Raw genomic sequence first — 13,565 nt, 5'->3', positions numbered from 1 at the left:
ACTGTTCTTTGAACGAGCTACAGATCTTCTCTTCAGCTATTGGCTTGTTTTGGTGCAGCTGATCTCCAAAAGCACAGATTGTGAAAAATATTGTACATGAACTTATGTGCAAACCTAAGCAAAGTCTTCACTATTAAGGGGCTTCTAGTCTAAAACTCAGTACAGTTCTCCATGTAAACAGAATCAGATCGATTAAAATCAACCAAAGTATCATTGCAGAAAGATCTAAACATAATAATACTACTAATATAAATGTCTATTGTACACTTAACATAGGGGCATGCTAATCAGTAGCTTTTTCGAAACACTACAAATAGCACACCGTCAATCAAAATCAAATCATAATAGTTGCTGCCATATGGGGACAGAAGTAGAACCCGTCTAAAAGCCAGAACTCAGTCTACAAAGAGGAAGTGAAGTGGTTTGGTCATCTCTATAGTAAACACAAGGGGCAGGAAGACCTTAGAGAGAGCAAGAGAGGGAACGAAAACTCCCCTGCTACAGACGAAATACCCTCTGAACGTTCAATATACAACAGCCACCAGCTAAATATACACACAAGAAGCATATCCAGTGTGAAAATGAATCTTGGAAGGATGACACAAATATATATATATATATATATATAATTAAAAAAAATGGAGTAATAAAGTAGTACGCCAATCAAGATCAAGGTAAAAACATCAGCAGAAAAAGTTAGTGTGCGTCCATGCAGTGGAGAAATATTCCAATATGTTAAATACATGGATTACTTGACATCAAACAATGCATCCCTTCATTAGACCCGCTTTAGTTTTTTGTGTACTTGTTCTCTGGCCACAAGGGAACAAGTAGACAAAGAATGAAAGAAAGCCAGAGTGGGGGGAAAAAAACCCAAATCGGACAGAAAGCGGTCTGAGGTGCAGAAGGGCGACACACGAATGATCCCAGGTGAAATGGTGGCTTGGTTCTGGGTGCTTTAGCAGGACACCTCCATGGTCTGCGGTCTGGTCTGGTTGTCGTGCACTGGGCCGCCAGTGGCGCCCTCAATCTGTGAACTGGTGTGAGCGCGGCTGCGCGTGCCGTCCGCTGAGCCCATGCTGGAGGCGGAGTGAGTGCGGGATCGGGCCAGTCGGGTCATGCCGGCAGTGGGCACTGAGAGAGAGGAGAGAGAAAGCGAACAGAGCTGAAAACATGCACAGAGTAATGCTGCTGCATGACAGTTGGAGGATCCTGAGTGAAGGGCAGTGCTTCACAGGACAGTCAGTTTCACACCCGGATCCAAACATGTGGAGATCCAGGACGGGGAGAATAATGAGAACTCCTGCACATCTACACATCGCTGACTGCTCAACTAACACTGGACTGATTGACCATCTCAAACTATGGTTGATAAGAATAGTAAGCTGAATCCCAATTCATATACTTCTTATACACCATTGATAGAGATTTGCAGCAGGAAAGCTGAATGGGAGCATTGGGTATATTTCATTTATTAATGTGCATTTTGATTAAATACAGTATGAAACAAATGATCTCTCTGTGGCAGTGTTTCAAACCGATTCAAACCGGGAACTATTAAAAGAGCTCATAAGAGTCGTTTTGTTTTGGGAATTGGGCAACAATGAATCGGACTACAGTATTTGCATTGTATGTTTGGGCCGTTTACACCTGGTCACTTCATGCGTCTGATTTGTTAAAACGGTTCCATTTACACTTATCACTTTACGCATAAATGTGTCTCCGCACAACAAACATTAATCTGATCTTCAATTTTTACGCTATATGAAAATTTAACAGAGTTCACATAAAAAAGGCAAGATACGAGCTGCATTTTATTGATAATCAGCTAATTTCAAGATCAAAAGAGAGCAATATGAGAAAGAGCGGCGATCAGTACTGGTAAAGTAATTTAATCTAAACTGTAATAATTTAATCTACTTTTAATGAAAATGATAGTGTTTTGAGCTTATTTTCAGTTTCATTAGCAGCAGTTTGAGCTGCTCATCATATCTGGCTATAACAGTTTCATCTGGAATGTGTCTCAGACCACCTCCTGAAGTGGCTTGATTGATCGGATTTAACTCGAGTTTCGAGAGACATTTACACCTGGTCTTTTCACGATCAGATAGCTATCTGATCACAGAAAACGCTTGAAGTGAGCATGTGTTACGAAAATCCCCAAACCCCATCAGTAACACTTTAACTTACTACTTTTTAATACACTACGATTCAGAACAAAGCAACTTCAATTAATATTATACAGGATGGATAGTATGCAAATTTGGGATTCAGACCTAGATACCCTTAGAACAAAGTCTCTTCTGAATACATGGTCTTTAAATAGAGTGCTGCAAGGATGAGGCATTTTTATAGGCCAGTCTGGAGCTTCGAATCAGTGCTACCCTCAACTAGGACTTTTCCATTGGTTTTTGGATCGTTACAGAAAATAGTCTCTGTGACCTGATCGTCAATATAATCTTCACAGACGAACACAAATTTGATTGATTTTTTAAGACTAATTAATCCCCGGAAGTAAAAAGATAAATGTAGACTATAAACGAAATAAACCACGGTCGCATGACTTCAACATCACTACTGTAGCTCAATCTTTCTTCAAAATGTACAAGTTGGAAAGTTTGAGTTGGAATAGAATGGAAGAGTGTGAGTATTAACACTACACGGCTGTAAAAGTGAGTTTTTCTTGTGATGACGTGCCCAACAACCTCTGTAGTTCCACTTAGGCCGTGTGTCCACCAAAGCGTTTTTTTTCCGCGACTGGCGTATTTTTTCAATTGTTTTCAATGGGAGCGCCGTGTTTTTGAAACGCCATGAGCGTAACGAGGCGCTGAGCGTCTTTTTCACGCTGAAGCGCTGAGCGTTCGCCGTTTTTTACAGGTCGCCAAGAGTTGAAAAATTTTCAACTTTGGGTAAAACGCAGCGCTAATAACTCTGTCACTTTTTACCCAACCAACCAATCACAGTGGAGGAGGGGCGGGACTAATACAACATCGACCAACGGATATTCTGTATCATAGCAATGAAGCATCTCAACTGAAAAAAAAAAACTGCGCTGCCAAAACGCTCTCAAGTGCCCATAGCTCAGTGTTTTCAGCAGAACGCCTAGCGTTTTCAGCTGGCTAAAAACGCTTTGGTGGACACACGGCCTTAGGGTGTGAGAGTGGGAGTAAGGGCTATCCCAATTCTCGTTTTGATCGAGGGGTAGGGCTTGGTTTCAAGTAAGCTCGCGAAAATGCTTGGTTTTAAGGGGCATCTACAACTTCCCCCTAGCCCTACCCCTCGATCAAAACGAGAATTGGGATTGGCCTTACTCTCACGTGAATGTGCAAAAGTAAGGGGAAGGGGTAAGACAGAGAATTGGGATTCACCCTTACAGTATCCACTGCCTTTTTCAAGACACTTGAGAGAACCACGTGGGCTATTACTGATGTATTTAATGTCATAGAATAAAATGTGAAAATATCTAGAGCTAGTGTTAACTACAGATCTCATTTCAAGCATTTAACCAAAAACCCATTCAAAAAACCCATCGACTTTGGGACGATGGAAATGTAAGCTCAATACTTCTAAATTGCTTCCAGGTTTTAGGACTCATTCCTGCAGCACTCCATAAATAAATCTCAGACTCTTGAGGCGACCACTGTTTGGACACTGCATTCATTATTCTCCCATGACGGAAAGAGAGATCTCGTGTCAGGATCAAGCTCAAATTCATTTTGCAAAACCATTGCAGCAAAATGAATAGTCAACTTCAGTCAATGCAGAATGTGGCATGCAAAGTAAAGGCATGTTTCTAGGAGAATCATAAAAGAAGATAATAAGATGTCTGTTGATTGTGGACAGTGTGCACAAACATTCTCTCAGACAGCTTATGGCAATAAACAAACATTAACACATATGTCTATTTACCATGCTTCAAACGTCATGATGCAGAGCCACAAAGACATCAGTATGCACGTGATTGGGACATGGACGGACAGACAGTGAGGACAGGAGGCGCGGGAGGTTAAGATGACAGGCTTAGGGTGCAGCTAAAGGTGTTGGCTGATCTCCTGGTACCTGATTCGCTGTTCAAGTGGCTGAGTAGCACATGAGGGACTGTTGGCATTGGTTGTAGGGGTCAAGAAAGAAGATAGGGAAAGGGAATGCAAGAGGAGGAGGAGGAAAAAGATGGGACAGAGGAAAGGGAGAGATTATTTGGTAGTACTTCTTGAAAGAGAGAGGATAGAGAAAAGGAAAGATTAAGTAGACGCTAGAGGAGAAGACGCAAGGAAAGTAGGGGACGTTAGATCGGGTGATGGGAATAGCCTTGACAGTTAGACTGTTAAAATTTCAAAATGCAAGAAAAGTGACAGCCAGAGGCCAGGGACATTTTTCTGAATGGTTATGATTCACTTTTGCACATATCCGATTATGTCTTTCAGGCGTCAAGGATATTCACTACAAATTGAACAAAACACTAAATGTGGTGAGAGAAGACTATATCATTCATACAACACTTAAACCTAAAAACACAATATTGTACTTTTTCAGGCTGTGGTAAAGGACAATCAAACTCTGAAAGTGCAAAAAGAGAAAGTGAGAGAAGCTCTGTAGAAGGGAAACTGACTATGTTCTGCTGGGATAGTCCCTCATGAGAGCGGGTTTGTACTAAATAAATATCAGACCTGAAACAGTAACCAAGAAAAGAACAAAAACACACTTAAAAGACTCAAAACACAAAGTGGAATTTACCGGTGATACCCTCCCTTTACTGCAACACAAACACGGCAATGACAGAGTCAGCCAATGAATATTACGCTTTCTTAATGACTCATTCTGCATACACTATTATTTCCACAGACAAAAGAAGAATTACACCCCTACAGATGTTAGGTGCTTTTCCTGTCTGAATCATGTGTATGAAGAGTCAAATATTACTATAAGAATATAAAAAAAGTGATTCAAATGTTCAGTAGTTAAAATGAAGTTTTTTTTAAATCAAGGGTCGAATGTGTATGATAGTGTGTCATGGGTGTGGGTTCACCTGGAGCAAAGACGACGTGAAATGCCTCATTTAAATTTGAACATATTTCAGATCAACTGTCCAAAACACACAAAAACATCAACGTTTACAAGGTGTTTAGTGAGCGTCTCTAAGAGATGGGCTTTAATCGTCTGGTTTAATCCTAACGGGTGACCGCTATGAGAGGAATCTCAGGACATGAACATAATGGACAGTTTACTCGCGCATGACTTGTATTATCAAATTTTGGTCAATTTAGAAATGCTGCCTTGTGAAAGCCAACAAAACTAAGAAATAAATGCAACATTGTAACAATTTTGATCCCTGTTTCCGAACAAAGTAAATGATCTACAGGTCTTAAAATGCTTGGTCAACAAGTAGGAACTGTTGTATGCTGGGTTTTTGCACAAAAATAAAAGTAACATTTCAAACATCTGGGGTGTAAAAAAATGCACTGGTGTTTTGCGATGCATCACATTCAACAATGAAAATGCCATTCATTGATTATGGATGTTAATAGTTGACAATTATATGCATTATTTTTTTATTGCATATATTATTATTATTTAATTTTTAAATCTAATATTCATGAACTGACACTGTGTATGCTGTAAATGCTGGTCTGTTGTTTTATAGTAAATATTCAGTGAATTATTTCAAACAATTTATGAAATTATTGACTATTTAATTAATCAATAGTATCATAAATTGTTCCAACATCATTGAATTGAACTGACCAAATTTCAGAATCACTGATTGTAATAATGAAGTCAGAGCAAGATGTACACCTCTAATCTAAAATCAAAGTCATTCAGAATGAAAGGGTCAAAAAGGCACAATTCTCTCACAGTGTGCTTGATTCCTTGTTTCTCGGTAGAAACACAAAAATAGACTTACAAAAAGGTCAATCGATCTCAGGATTAGATTAGTGATCATGGAGGAGAAATGTGACTAATCGTGTCAAAATGTGAGCATTTTCAAATGAGTCAGGCCGCTTGCGATCACGTTCCTCTCACGCTCAGAACACTAATCACTAATAACTGTTGCTAGTCGTGTCAGACAGAAACTCTCTGGACGGTCAAATCAAAAGCTTACCGGGGCTGCACTAGAGCTCAAAGGTTTGAGTTAATAAATACTTTCATTAAGCAAGGATACATTCATTCATCAAAATTGACAATGAAATGAACAAAAAGAGACATTTATAATGTTAGACTTATTTAAAATAAATGCTGTTCTTTCGAACTTTCTACTACTATCCTGAAAAAATGTCATGGTTTCCATAAAAATATGAAGCTGTTATCAACTGCTGATACTAATACATACATGTTTATTGAGCAGCAAATCATCATATTAGAATGATTTCTGAAGGATCATGTGACACTGAAAACTAGAGTAATGATGCTGAAAATTCAGCTTTGATCACCGGAATGAATAACATTTTAAAATATATTAAAATAGTATTTTTATCATTTGTTTTAAATTGCTATATAAGATGAACAATATTATTGTTGCTGTTGTATGTTTAATCGAATAAATGCAGCCTTGATGAACATGAGACTTCTTTCAACAATATTAAAACCTTAAACATTTTAATCTTACCAATCCCAAACGTCCCCCAATCAAATATGAAAAGATAGTGCTCTTTACGATAAATGAGCCCGTTCGGTTAATTATTATTATTTATTGGCAATAATGGCAAACAAAGCCTAAAATATTGACAGGCTCTAGTTGAAAATCACAGTTCACAGTAATACTAGTAGTTGTGAATACCACTTGCAAACCCTTAAAAGTGAATGCATGTATGAAAATATCTGTAGGAGATAATGGAAATTTGAGGGCATTTCATTTTCTAGGTGTCAGGTATGATTCGCATAACTATACGTAAAACATAACCATCTATATTGTTTAACAAGGCAGAGGATTTTAAGATAACTTTTGGGATTCTTTATAGACTTGCCAAAACCTCTGTGGAAATAAATCATTACTTTTCCATGTGAATGATTCAGAAATCACACACTTCACCTTTAAATACCATCACACACAAAACAAATCTATTTGAATGCTTATATCACTGAATAGAAATATATTCTGAACATAACCATATCAACATTAGACAGAGCCGAATGAAGCCGAGGTCTGAACGCTTGAGGTTTTAAAGCAATAAAGTTCCCATGCTATGCAAAGCACTGAGCAGTCAAAGAATCTTTTAGGGCACAAAAGATATTAAACCTGAAGATCAGAGAAGTCACACAAGCAGGGATGGAAATTAGCACCCGCCACCAGCCAAATGCGGGTGATTTTGTGTTGTGGCGGGTAAACTCGCTTCACCTACCGGCCACCGTGGCGGGTACATAAAAATAGCATACTGTGTCACCCGGACACTTTAGAGGCGGCGCACCTTCAAAAATAATGTGGCGTTACATCGCAGGTGTTAAGAGGTCCGCAGAGAAAACATCTCAGGAGGAGCCCGTGGACAAAGAGGCAAAAATAAAAAAAACGTTTTTTTAAAGAACGATGGAGGAAAGCAGACAACGGAGAGTCCCGCGATTGGTTAGTTTATGACGAGACCAATCTAACAATGCACTGCTCGTTATGTCGTCGTCACGCTTCAGAAGAGGCCAAAACTAATAGTTTCATTGTTGGGACAAAAAACTTGAAGCAATAAAAGACCACGAATCGTCAAAATGCCACATCCATGTAATAAAGAAAGCTCAATGAAAAGCAGAACCGGCGAATTAGGGATGGGGATCGAGAACCGATTCTTCTTCAGAACCGGTGCCCAGTGAATCAATTCCTTGGAACCGTTAACGCACTCACTCACTCTCATGCGCGCGCGCACACTCTCTCACACACACACACACACACACACACACTTGACTACTCACACTCTCTCGCGCTCACTCACTCACACAAACGCGCGCACATACACACTCACTCACTAGCGCTCACACACTATCTCGCGCTCACGCACACACTCTCGCTCACTCACTAGCGCACACACACACTCACTTGCGCTCACACACGCACTCTCTCGCGCTCACTCACACACAAACGCACACATGCTCACTCACACACACACTCACTTTGAGAAGTAGCTCACCTATACTTTTAGATTTGTTCTGAGGTTGCTACACATATTTGTGTATATGTGCTCTGTGCTGTGTCTTCTGATCAGATATTAAAGCGAGTTAATACAAACAAACAAATTTGTACTTATTCCCTCACCCAATGAGAATCGATAGGAGAATCGATAAGGAATCGGATCGATAAGCAATATCGATAATGGAATCGGAATCGTTAAATTCTTATCAATTCCCATCCCTACGGAGAATACAGCTGCCATGAAGGCACTTACCAGCCTAAAGACGGCCCAGCTGGATAAAATGAAAATACTGGTTAGAAACGCCCACTGCTTAAGTATTGTAGATCTTCTAGTATCAATTTTCACGTGCAGTTACACATTGTCGATTTAAAAACAAAAAAGTGGCTGGTAAAAACATTGAGTGGCTGGTAGATTTTGAAATCCGCCAGCCACAGTGGCCGGTGGACAAAATTTTTAATTTCCATCCCTGCACACAAGGCTCATGCCACACATCATGCTCTTAGAGGAAGACTAGTGTACTTACACGCTGAAGAGCGCATCACTGAACGGCCACACGGAAGACAAGTCATGTGTTAGTGCATCCGAGGGCTGATCTGAGACCTGCTTTACTCAACAACACCGGCCTGACTCAGATCAGCAGTGGATAAATGATCCACGAGGCAGATTATGGTTATTATCATGTTCTCTCTCACACTTGAATGTGTCATGTTCCTGCTGCTGTTTTAGACGTTGTTATATTCATGACATACATTATTAAAGCACTGGGGACATACAGTACAGTATGTAAGTTGAGATGATGCTGACATCTCTCTAACAACAAGATGCTTTCAGACACGAAATGCAAACAAGAGACAAAATTTATACGAACAGTGAATATAAATATAAACTGAGAAAGATGATATGATCAAACGCTCAACATTGAAGTGGCCTATGAGAAGAGGAGAAAGAGGACAGATACTTACTGTAGCCCATTCCCTGGACAAAGTACTTGAAGGCCTCAGCGAGTTTGCCCGGCTAAAAACAGAAAACATCCATATTTAATACAAGTCAAAACTACATCTACTGTAACTGATGCCGTGGTGGCAGACATAATGGTGTTGTCTTTTATTCTTACTTGGACAACTTGGGGAAGTCCACCGCAATCTGCCATCTGAAGAAAGGAGGATACAATAATCAATACATTCGGTCATACTGAAAGAAATATACACACTGAAGGAGAAGAAAAACAGGGATGCAAACTCATCAGGGGTGAAAAAGGTGTCAAAGAAACGACCCAGATTATTAAATATTATTAAAATGTGGCTTTACAGTCATGTGGATATTGGGAAAAACTCACCCTAGAACTTCATAGTCTGTGTTTATGGAAACCATTCAATGACTAAATAATAATAATAATAAATGTATTATATTATTAAAAGCAAACAAACCAATAGATTACTATAGTTATATAATACTATTGTACTGTAAAATTTTGAACAAATTTTATTTTAGTTCACCCATGAATGATCAAAATATCTTTTGTGTTCAGCAGAAGAAAGAAACTCATACAGATTTGGAGCAACTTGAGCGCGAGTAAATATTTTTGGATGAAAATGTGAGTAACATCTCTTTATGTGAATCCCTTTACTCAGAAAATAGCTCACATGCATGAACGTTGGGTTTGGGGGCCTGAACTAGTTGATACAGGAAATCAGCAGCCTGATAAAGAGGTTGACTGGCACAAAGTACTTTATGTATTTTAAATAAAAAAACACTAAACTTTTAAATACAAATTAGATTAGATTTTTTTCAAAGGCTTTAATCTGCCGGTCCCTGATTGATGACACAAATTATATATTTGAAACAAAATTAAAATTTTAGCCGAAAGGTGACAAGTTTGCATCCCTCAATCAAAACATTGTTCTAGAAGGGGAAAAGCTGCCATGCCTTGAGTAAAGTAGTCTTGGTTGGATTTAACCTCGAGTTGCATTCAACCTGTGAAAAAAAACCCAGATCAAATCCCACCTGGTCAGTTTAGAAACAGAATACAAGGAATGGACAGATACAATGAACAACTCTGCACTAAACCAAACTGTTTAAAGTGCCACCCTTGTGCTATTTAATAGGCAAACTCAGTAGGTGCCAAAACTTTAAGTACAAAAGCTGTTACTTAGGGATTTTAGCACAATAATTGCTGTATTGGCCAATCTGTATCAAAGACCAGAGGCCTCATTTATAAAACTGTGCGTAGGATCCTCACTAAAAGTGTACGTGCGCCCGAAAGCCAAAAACGCTGTATGCAAAAAAATATTCAGACTTATAAAACCGTGCATACGCCAGATCCTGCGCAGAATTCACTTTATAAATCCCAGTCAGCGGAAGATTGTGCGCACATGCGTCTCCTCCCCGAAATAACCATATCTGGAGCTGACAACGCCTAGTTTTACTATGCATATCCTCATCTGCATATCATTTACGGTAGAAGACATTATGAAAATTTGAGATACGGATGTGCCGTCACATTACATTAATAAAAAATAATTGGGTAGCCTATCCTTTTTTGAATAAATGAATCAAATAGACCTAGTGTAAAATACATCTCGGAGAAAGTTTTTCTCAATCTTTTCCACTGGCCAAATAGTATTTTTAATTTATTTATATTTTTTCTGTAAACAGATAGACCTTGTTGTGCATTACTTGCACGAAACTATTTTCTCAGACAATCTGCTATTATCATGATAAGCAATTATCTCTGTAGTTAAAACATTAAAACACAGCATGCCAGAGAAAAAGTGTTTTGCATCCGCAACAAATATTTCTGTTTATTGAATATAATTTTTTTGTTTACTTCTCAGTAATGATTTCATGTAGTTTAAGTGTTTAACTTTATTAATGAGAATGACATATTTAATCAAAATGTTTATATCAGAAGTAAAACAGTTTAAATAATTTTTTATGATTTAATATCTTCATATCTTATTTATTTAAACTGTTATTGTGAACATGCACTGTATTTATGATTAGGACTCATAATGAAGATTTACAGTTTTACTTCATCTGCAATTAGATAGGATATGCGTCAGTTTCACCAAACGGCGCAACGCGCTCGCTACCGCGGACATTTAAGGGATGGATATTTGCTTCAAGTGATAGGCTTGGCGAGTAAAATTATATTTGTATTATCTTTCTGTACACGTATCACTATCTTTAGATTTTCTGTCTAAAAAGTGACCAAAAAGACATTTAACTCCCGCTCACTATCGGTGTCGCCAAACTGCTCCGTCTCCAAAACGTTCGTACGCATGGTCAGAGTTTGCGTGCAGGTGCGCACATTTTCCCGTCAAGTTTGTTTTTATAAATCACAACTAATGCGTCGGAAGTGACGTACTTCTGTACTTTCAGGGCCTGTTTTGGGCATACGCAACGGTTATAAATCAAGCCCCAGAAGTATGAATATTATTCACTTTCTGCACATGTATGGACAAGTGTGTAAGCTATCAGTAATTCAGAGGTGCTTTACAACAAGCACAAGTGCATAAGATGTTGTGATGATTAGTCCCTTTTAGGATGTGATGTCACTGTTACAGTCTGAACAGAAAAACTGTACAATGAGATAAACACACACTGTGCCGTTAAGAAAGCACACTGTGTTCTCTCTCACTCCCCAAAGACGCAATGGCAGTGCTTTTGAGAAGTCACTCACCACAGCATCTACCGCTGGTGATGTGTCACCAACTATTAGCAGGGAAGGACATCTAAACAGCAAGAGAAGAGAGACATAAAAGTGAAAGGAAGAGGAGACACCATGATTTAATAGCCATAAAATAGACAACCAATTAACATACTTCAGTGTTTTGACTGTATTTTCATTAAGTCCCACGACGGGCCTCTCAATCTCCAGATCTTGCCGACTGTAATAATAAGGAAACTTTTTAAGATCAGCTCATATGACAAAGATCAGTGTGTGAACTGGTCCTAGATCAGGGTTTTGATGATGTCACCTGTTGTAGGATTGGCAGAAAAGAGCCAGGTTGTCCTGATTGATGTCCTGAGCGATGTGCAGACGGTATGTTTGAATGATCTCCTGGTTATCCGTCAGCTCGTCCTGAGGTACACAAACTCAGCTCATGAATGAACGAGAATCTAAGAGACGTTCAGAGAGCATTATCTCACAGATGCTGTGGTGGTGAATATCATATTTAAGACCTACCGTGCTGAAATGGTGTGCCATCACAATGTCTATTAGATTGCTGGTCCATCCAGACAGCTAAAGCAGAAACACACAGCCACAAGTGAAAAGCACAACCTTTAAATGAGACGTTTGAGAAGATCATACAAGTCGTGTTCCCAGCACCTCCACCCATTGTTCACATCCACTGACTTGAGCACTTTTCATCATCGTGGCAATCTGACCTGTAAGGTTATTATGCGCTTTACAACAGGGAAAATCCTAAGAAGATCAAGCACACTAATCTGTTGAGAAATCTAAAGTATGGAGGAATTATTAAGAGTTGGCTTGAAGCTAATAATGGAAGTATACTATATAAAGTATTTTCTGGGAATAAATGTGCATAATAGTCAAATAAATAAAATAATTTATATACATGAAATTCTGATTAAATTAAAATGCAAATAACCACCGGTATCAACATTCGGAATCACTTTATTTTACAGTGTCCTTGTTACGTATATTACATGTACTTACCATAGTAATAACAGTAAATTATGCATAATTACATGCAACTAACCCCCAACTAAATCCTAATCCTACCCTAACCATATAGTAAAGTACATGTAGTTGCTTAATATTACTCAGTACTTAAATATACAATTACACTGTAACAATGACACCTTAAAATAAAGTGTAACCTAACATTCTTTTTTGAGAAAAGTGTTTACAGGAAGAAAATACAAAGACTATTGTATAAGTCTGCTGTGGCAGAAGGGTAAACCATTATGTACCAGTTACAAAAAGCCAATATTTTGTGTGCTTTATTTCCATATTATTGAATATAATTCCATCACTGGCCTACAGTCCACAGTCAGTACCTTTGCAGCTTGTCATTGGGATAATACCAGTATCAATTTTTGCGTCATTTTATTTCATTATTTATTTAATAATTATCTGCACTTAACTAGTTAATTTGGGAGTGCATTCATAATTTTACCTTAGAGGCAGCCCAGTCGATCCAGCCCTTAGCACAGGGGTCCACATTGATGAGAACCAATCCCTCCACCAGAGCCGGCTCATTCAGCTAGAGAAGGACAACACATGGTCAGTCCATCATTACTGCGAACACTGATTTGAACCCTCAGGGCACCCACTGACAGAGGATTACGTGCATGACTGAACACACTAATGAGAGACTCTTGACTTTTTTGTGGTATTGCTACCTATAGACTTGTCTGGGTCTAACTCTCAAACACATTATTGTTGACCTGGGAGCACAAAAATATCACAGGAAACTTGTTGATTTA

General features: G+C 38.7%; 1 protein-coding gene across 5 annotated transcripts in view; it reads right to left on the bottom strand.

Moving 5' to 3' along the window:
- Positions 1-601: 601 nt before the first annotated feature.
- The window catches only part of ndrg3b (ndrg family member 3b), a 65,297-nt gene continuing 52,333 nt past the window's right edge, over positions 602-13,565 (bottom strand). For 2 of the 5 annotated variants that reach the window (XM_079588004.1, XM_079588006.1), the window contains 10 exons: positions 13,256-13,342; positions 12,298-12,354; positions 12,089-12,192; positions 11,933-11,998; positions 11,791-11,842; positions 10,035-10,082; positions 9,223-9,258; positions 9,071-9,122; positions 8,632-8,649; positions 811-1,134 (listed from right to left, as the gene is read on the bottom strand). In XM_079588004.1, the coding sequence (XP_079444130.1) occupies positions 959-1,134; positions 8,632-8,649; positions 9,071-9,122; positions 9,223-9,258; positions 10,035-10,082; positions 11,791-11,842; positions 11,933-11,998; positions 12,089-12,192; positions 12,298-12,354; positions 13,256-13,342 (696 nt within the window). In that variant the 3' untranslated portion in view covers positions 811-958. Of the gene's footprint in view, positions 1,135-4,059; positions 4,099-8,631; positions 8,650-9,070; positions 9,123-9,222; positions 9,259-10,034; positions 10,083-11,790; positions 11,843-11,932; positions 11,999-12,088; positions 12,193-12,297; positions 12,355-13,255; positions 13,343-13,565 lie in introns of all 5 variants that reach the window. The other 3 variants (XM_079588005.1, XM_079588007.1, XM_079588008.1) reach the window with 2 other exon arrangements.

The sequence above is a fragment of the Phoxinus phoxinus genome (genome assembly GCF_949152265.1).
Source record: "Phoxinus phoxinus genome assembly, chromosome: 18".
Classification (NCBI taxonomy): Eukaryota; Metazoa; Chordata; class Actinopteri; order Cypriniformes; family Leuciscidae; genus Phoxinus; species Phoxinus phoxinus.
This window is presented reverse-complemented; position numbering and strand designations above follow the sequence as displayed.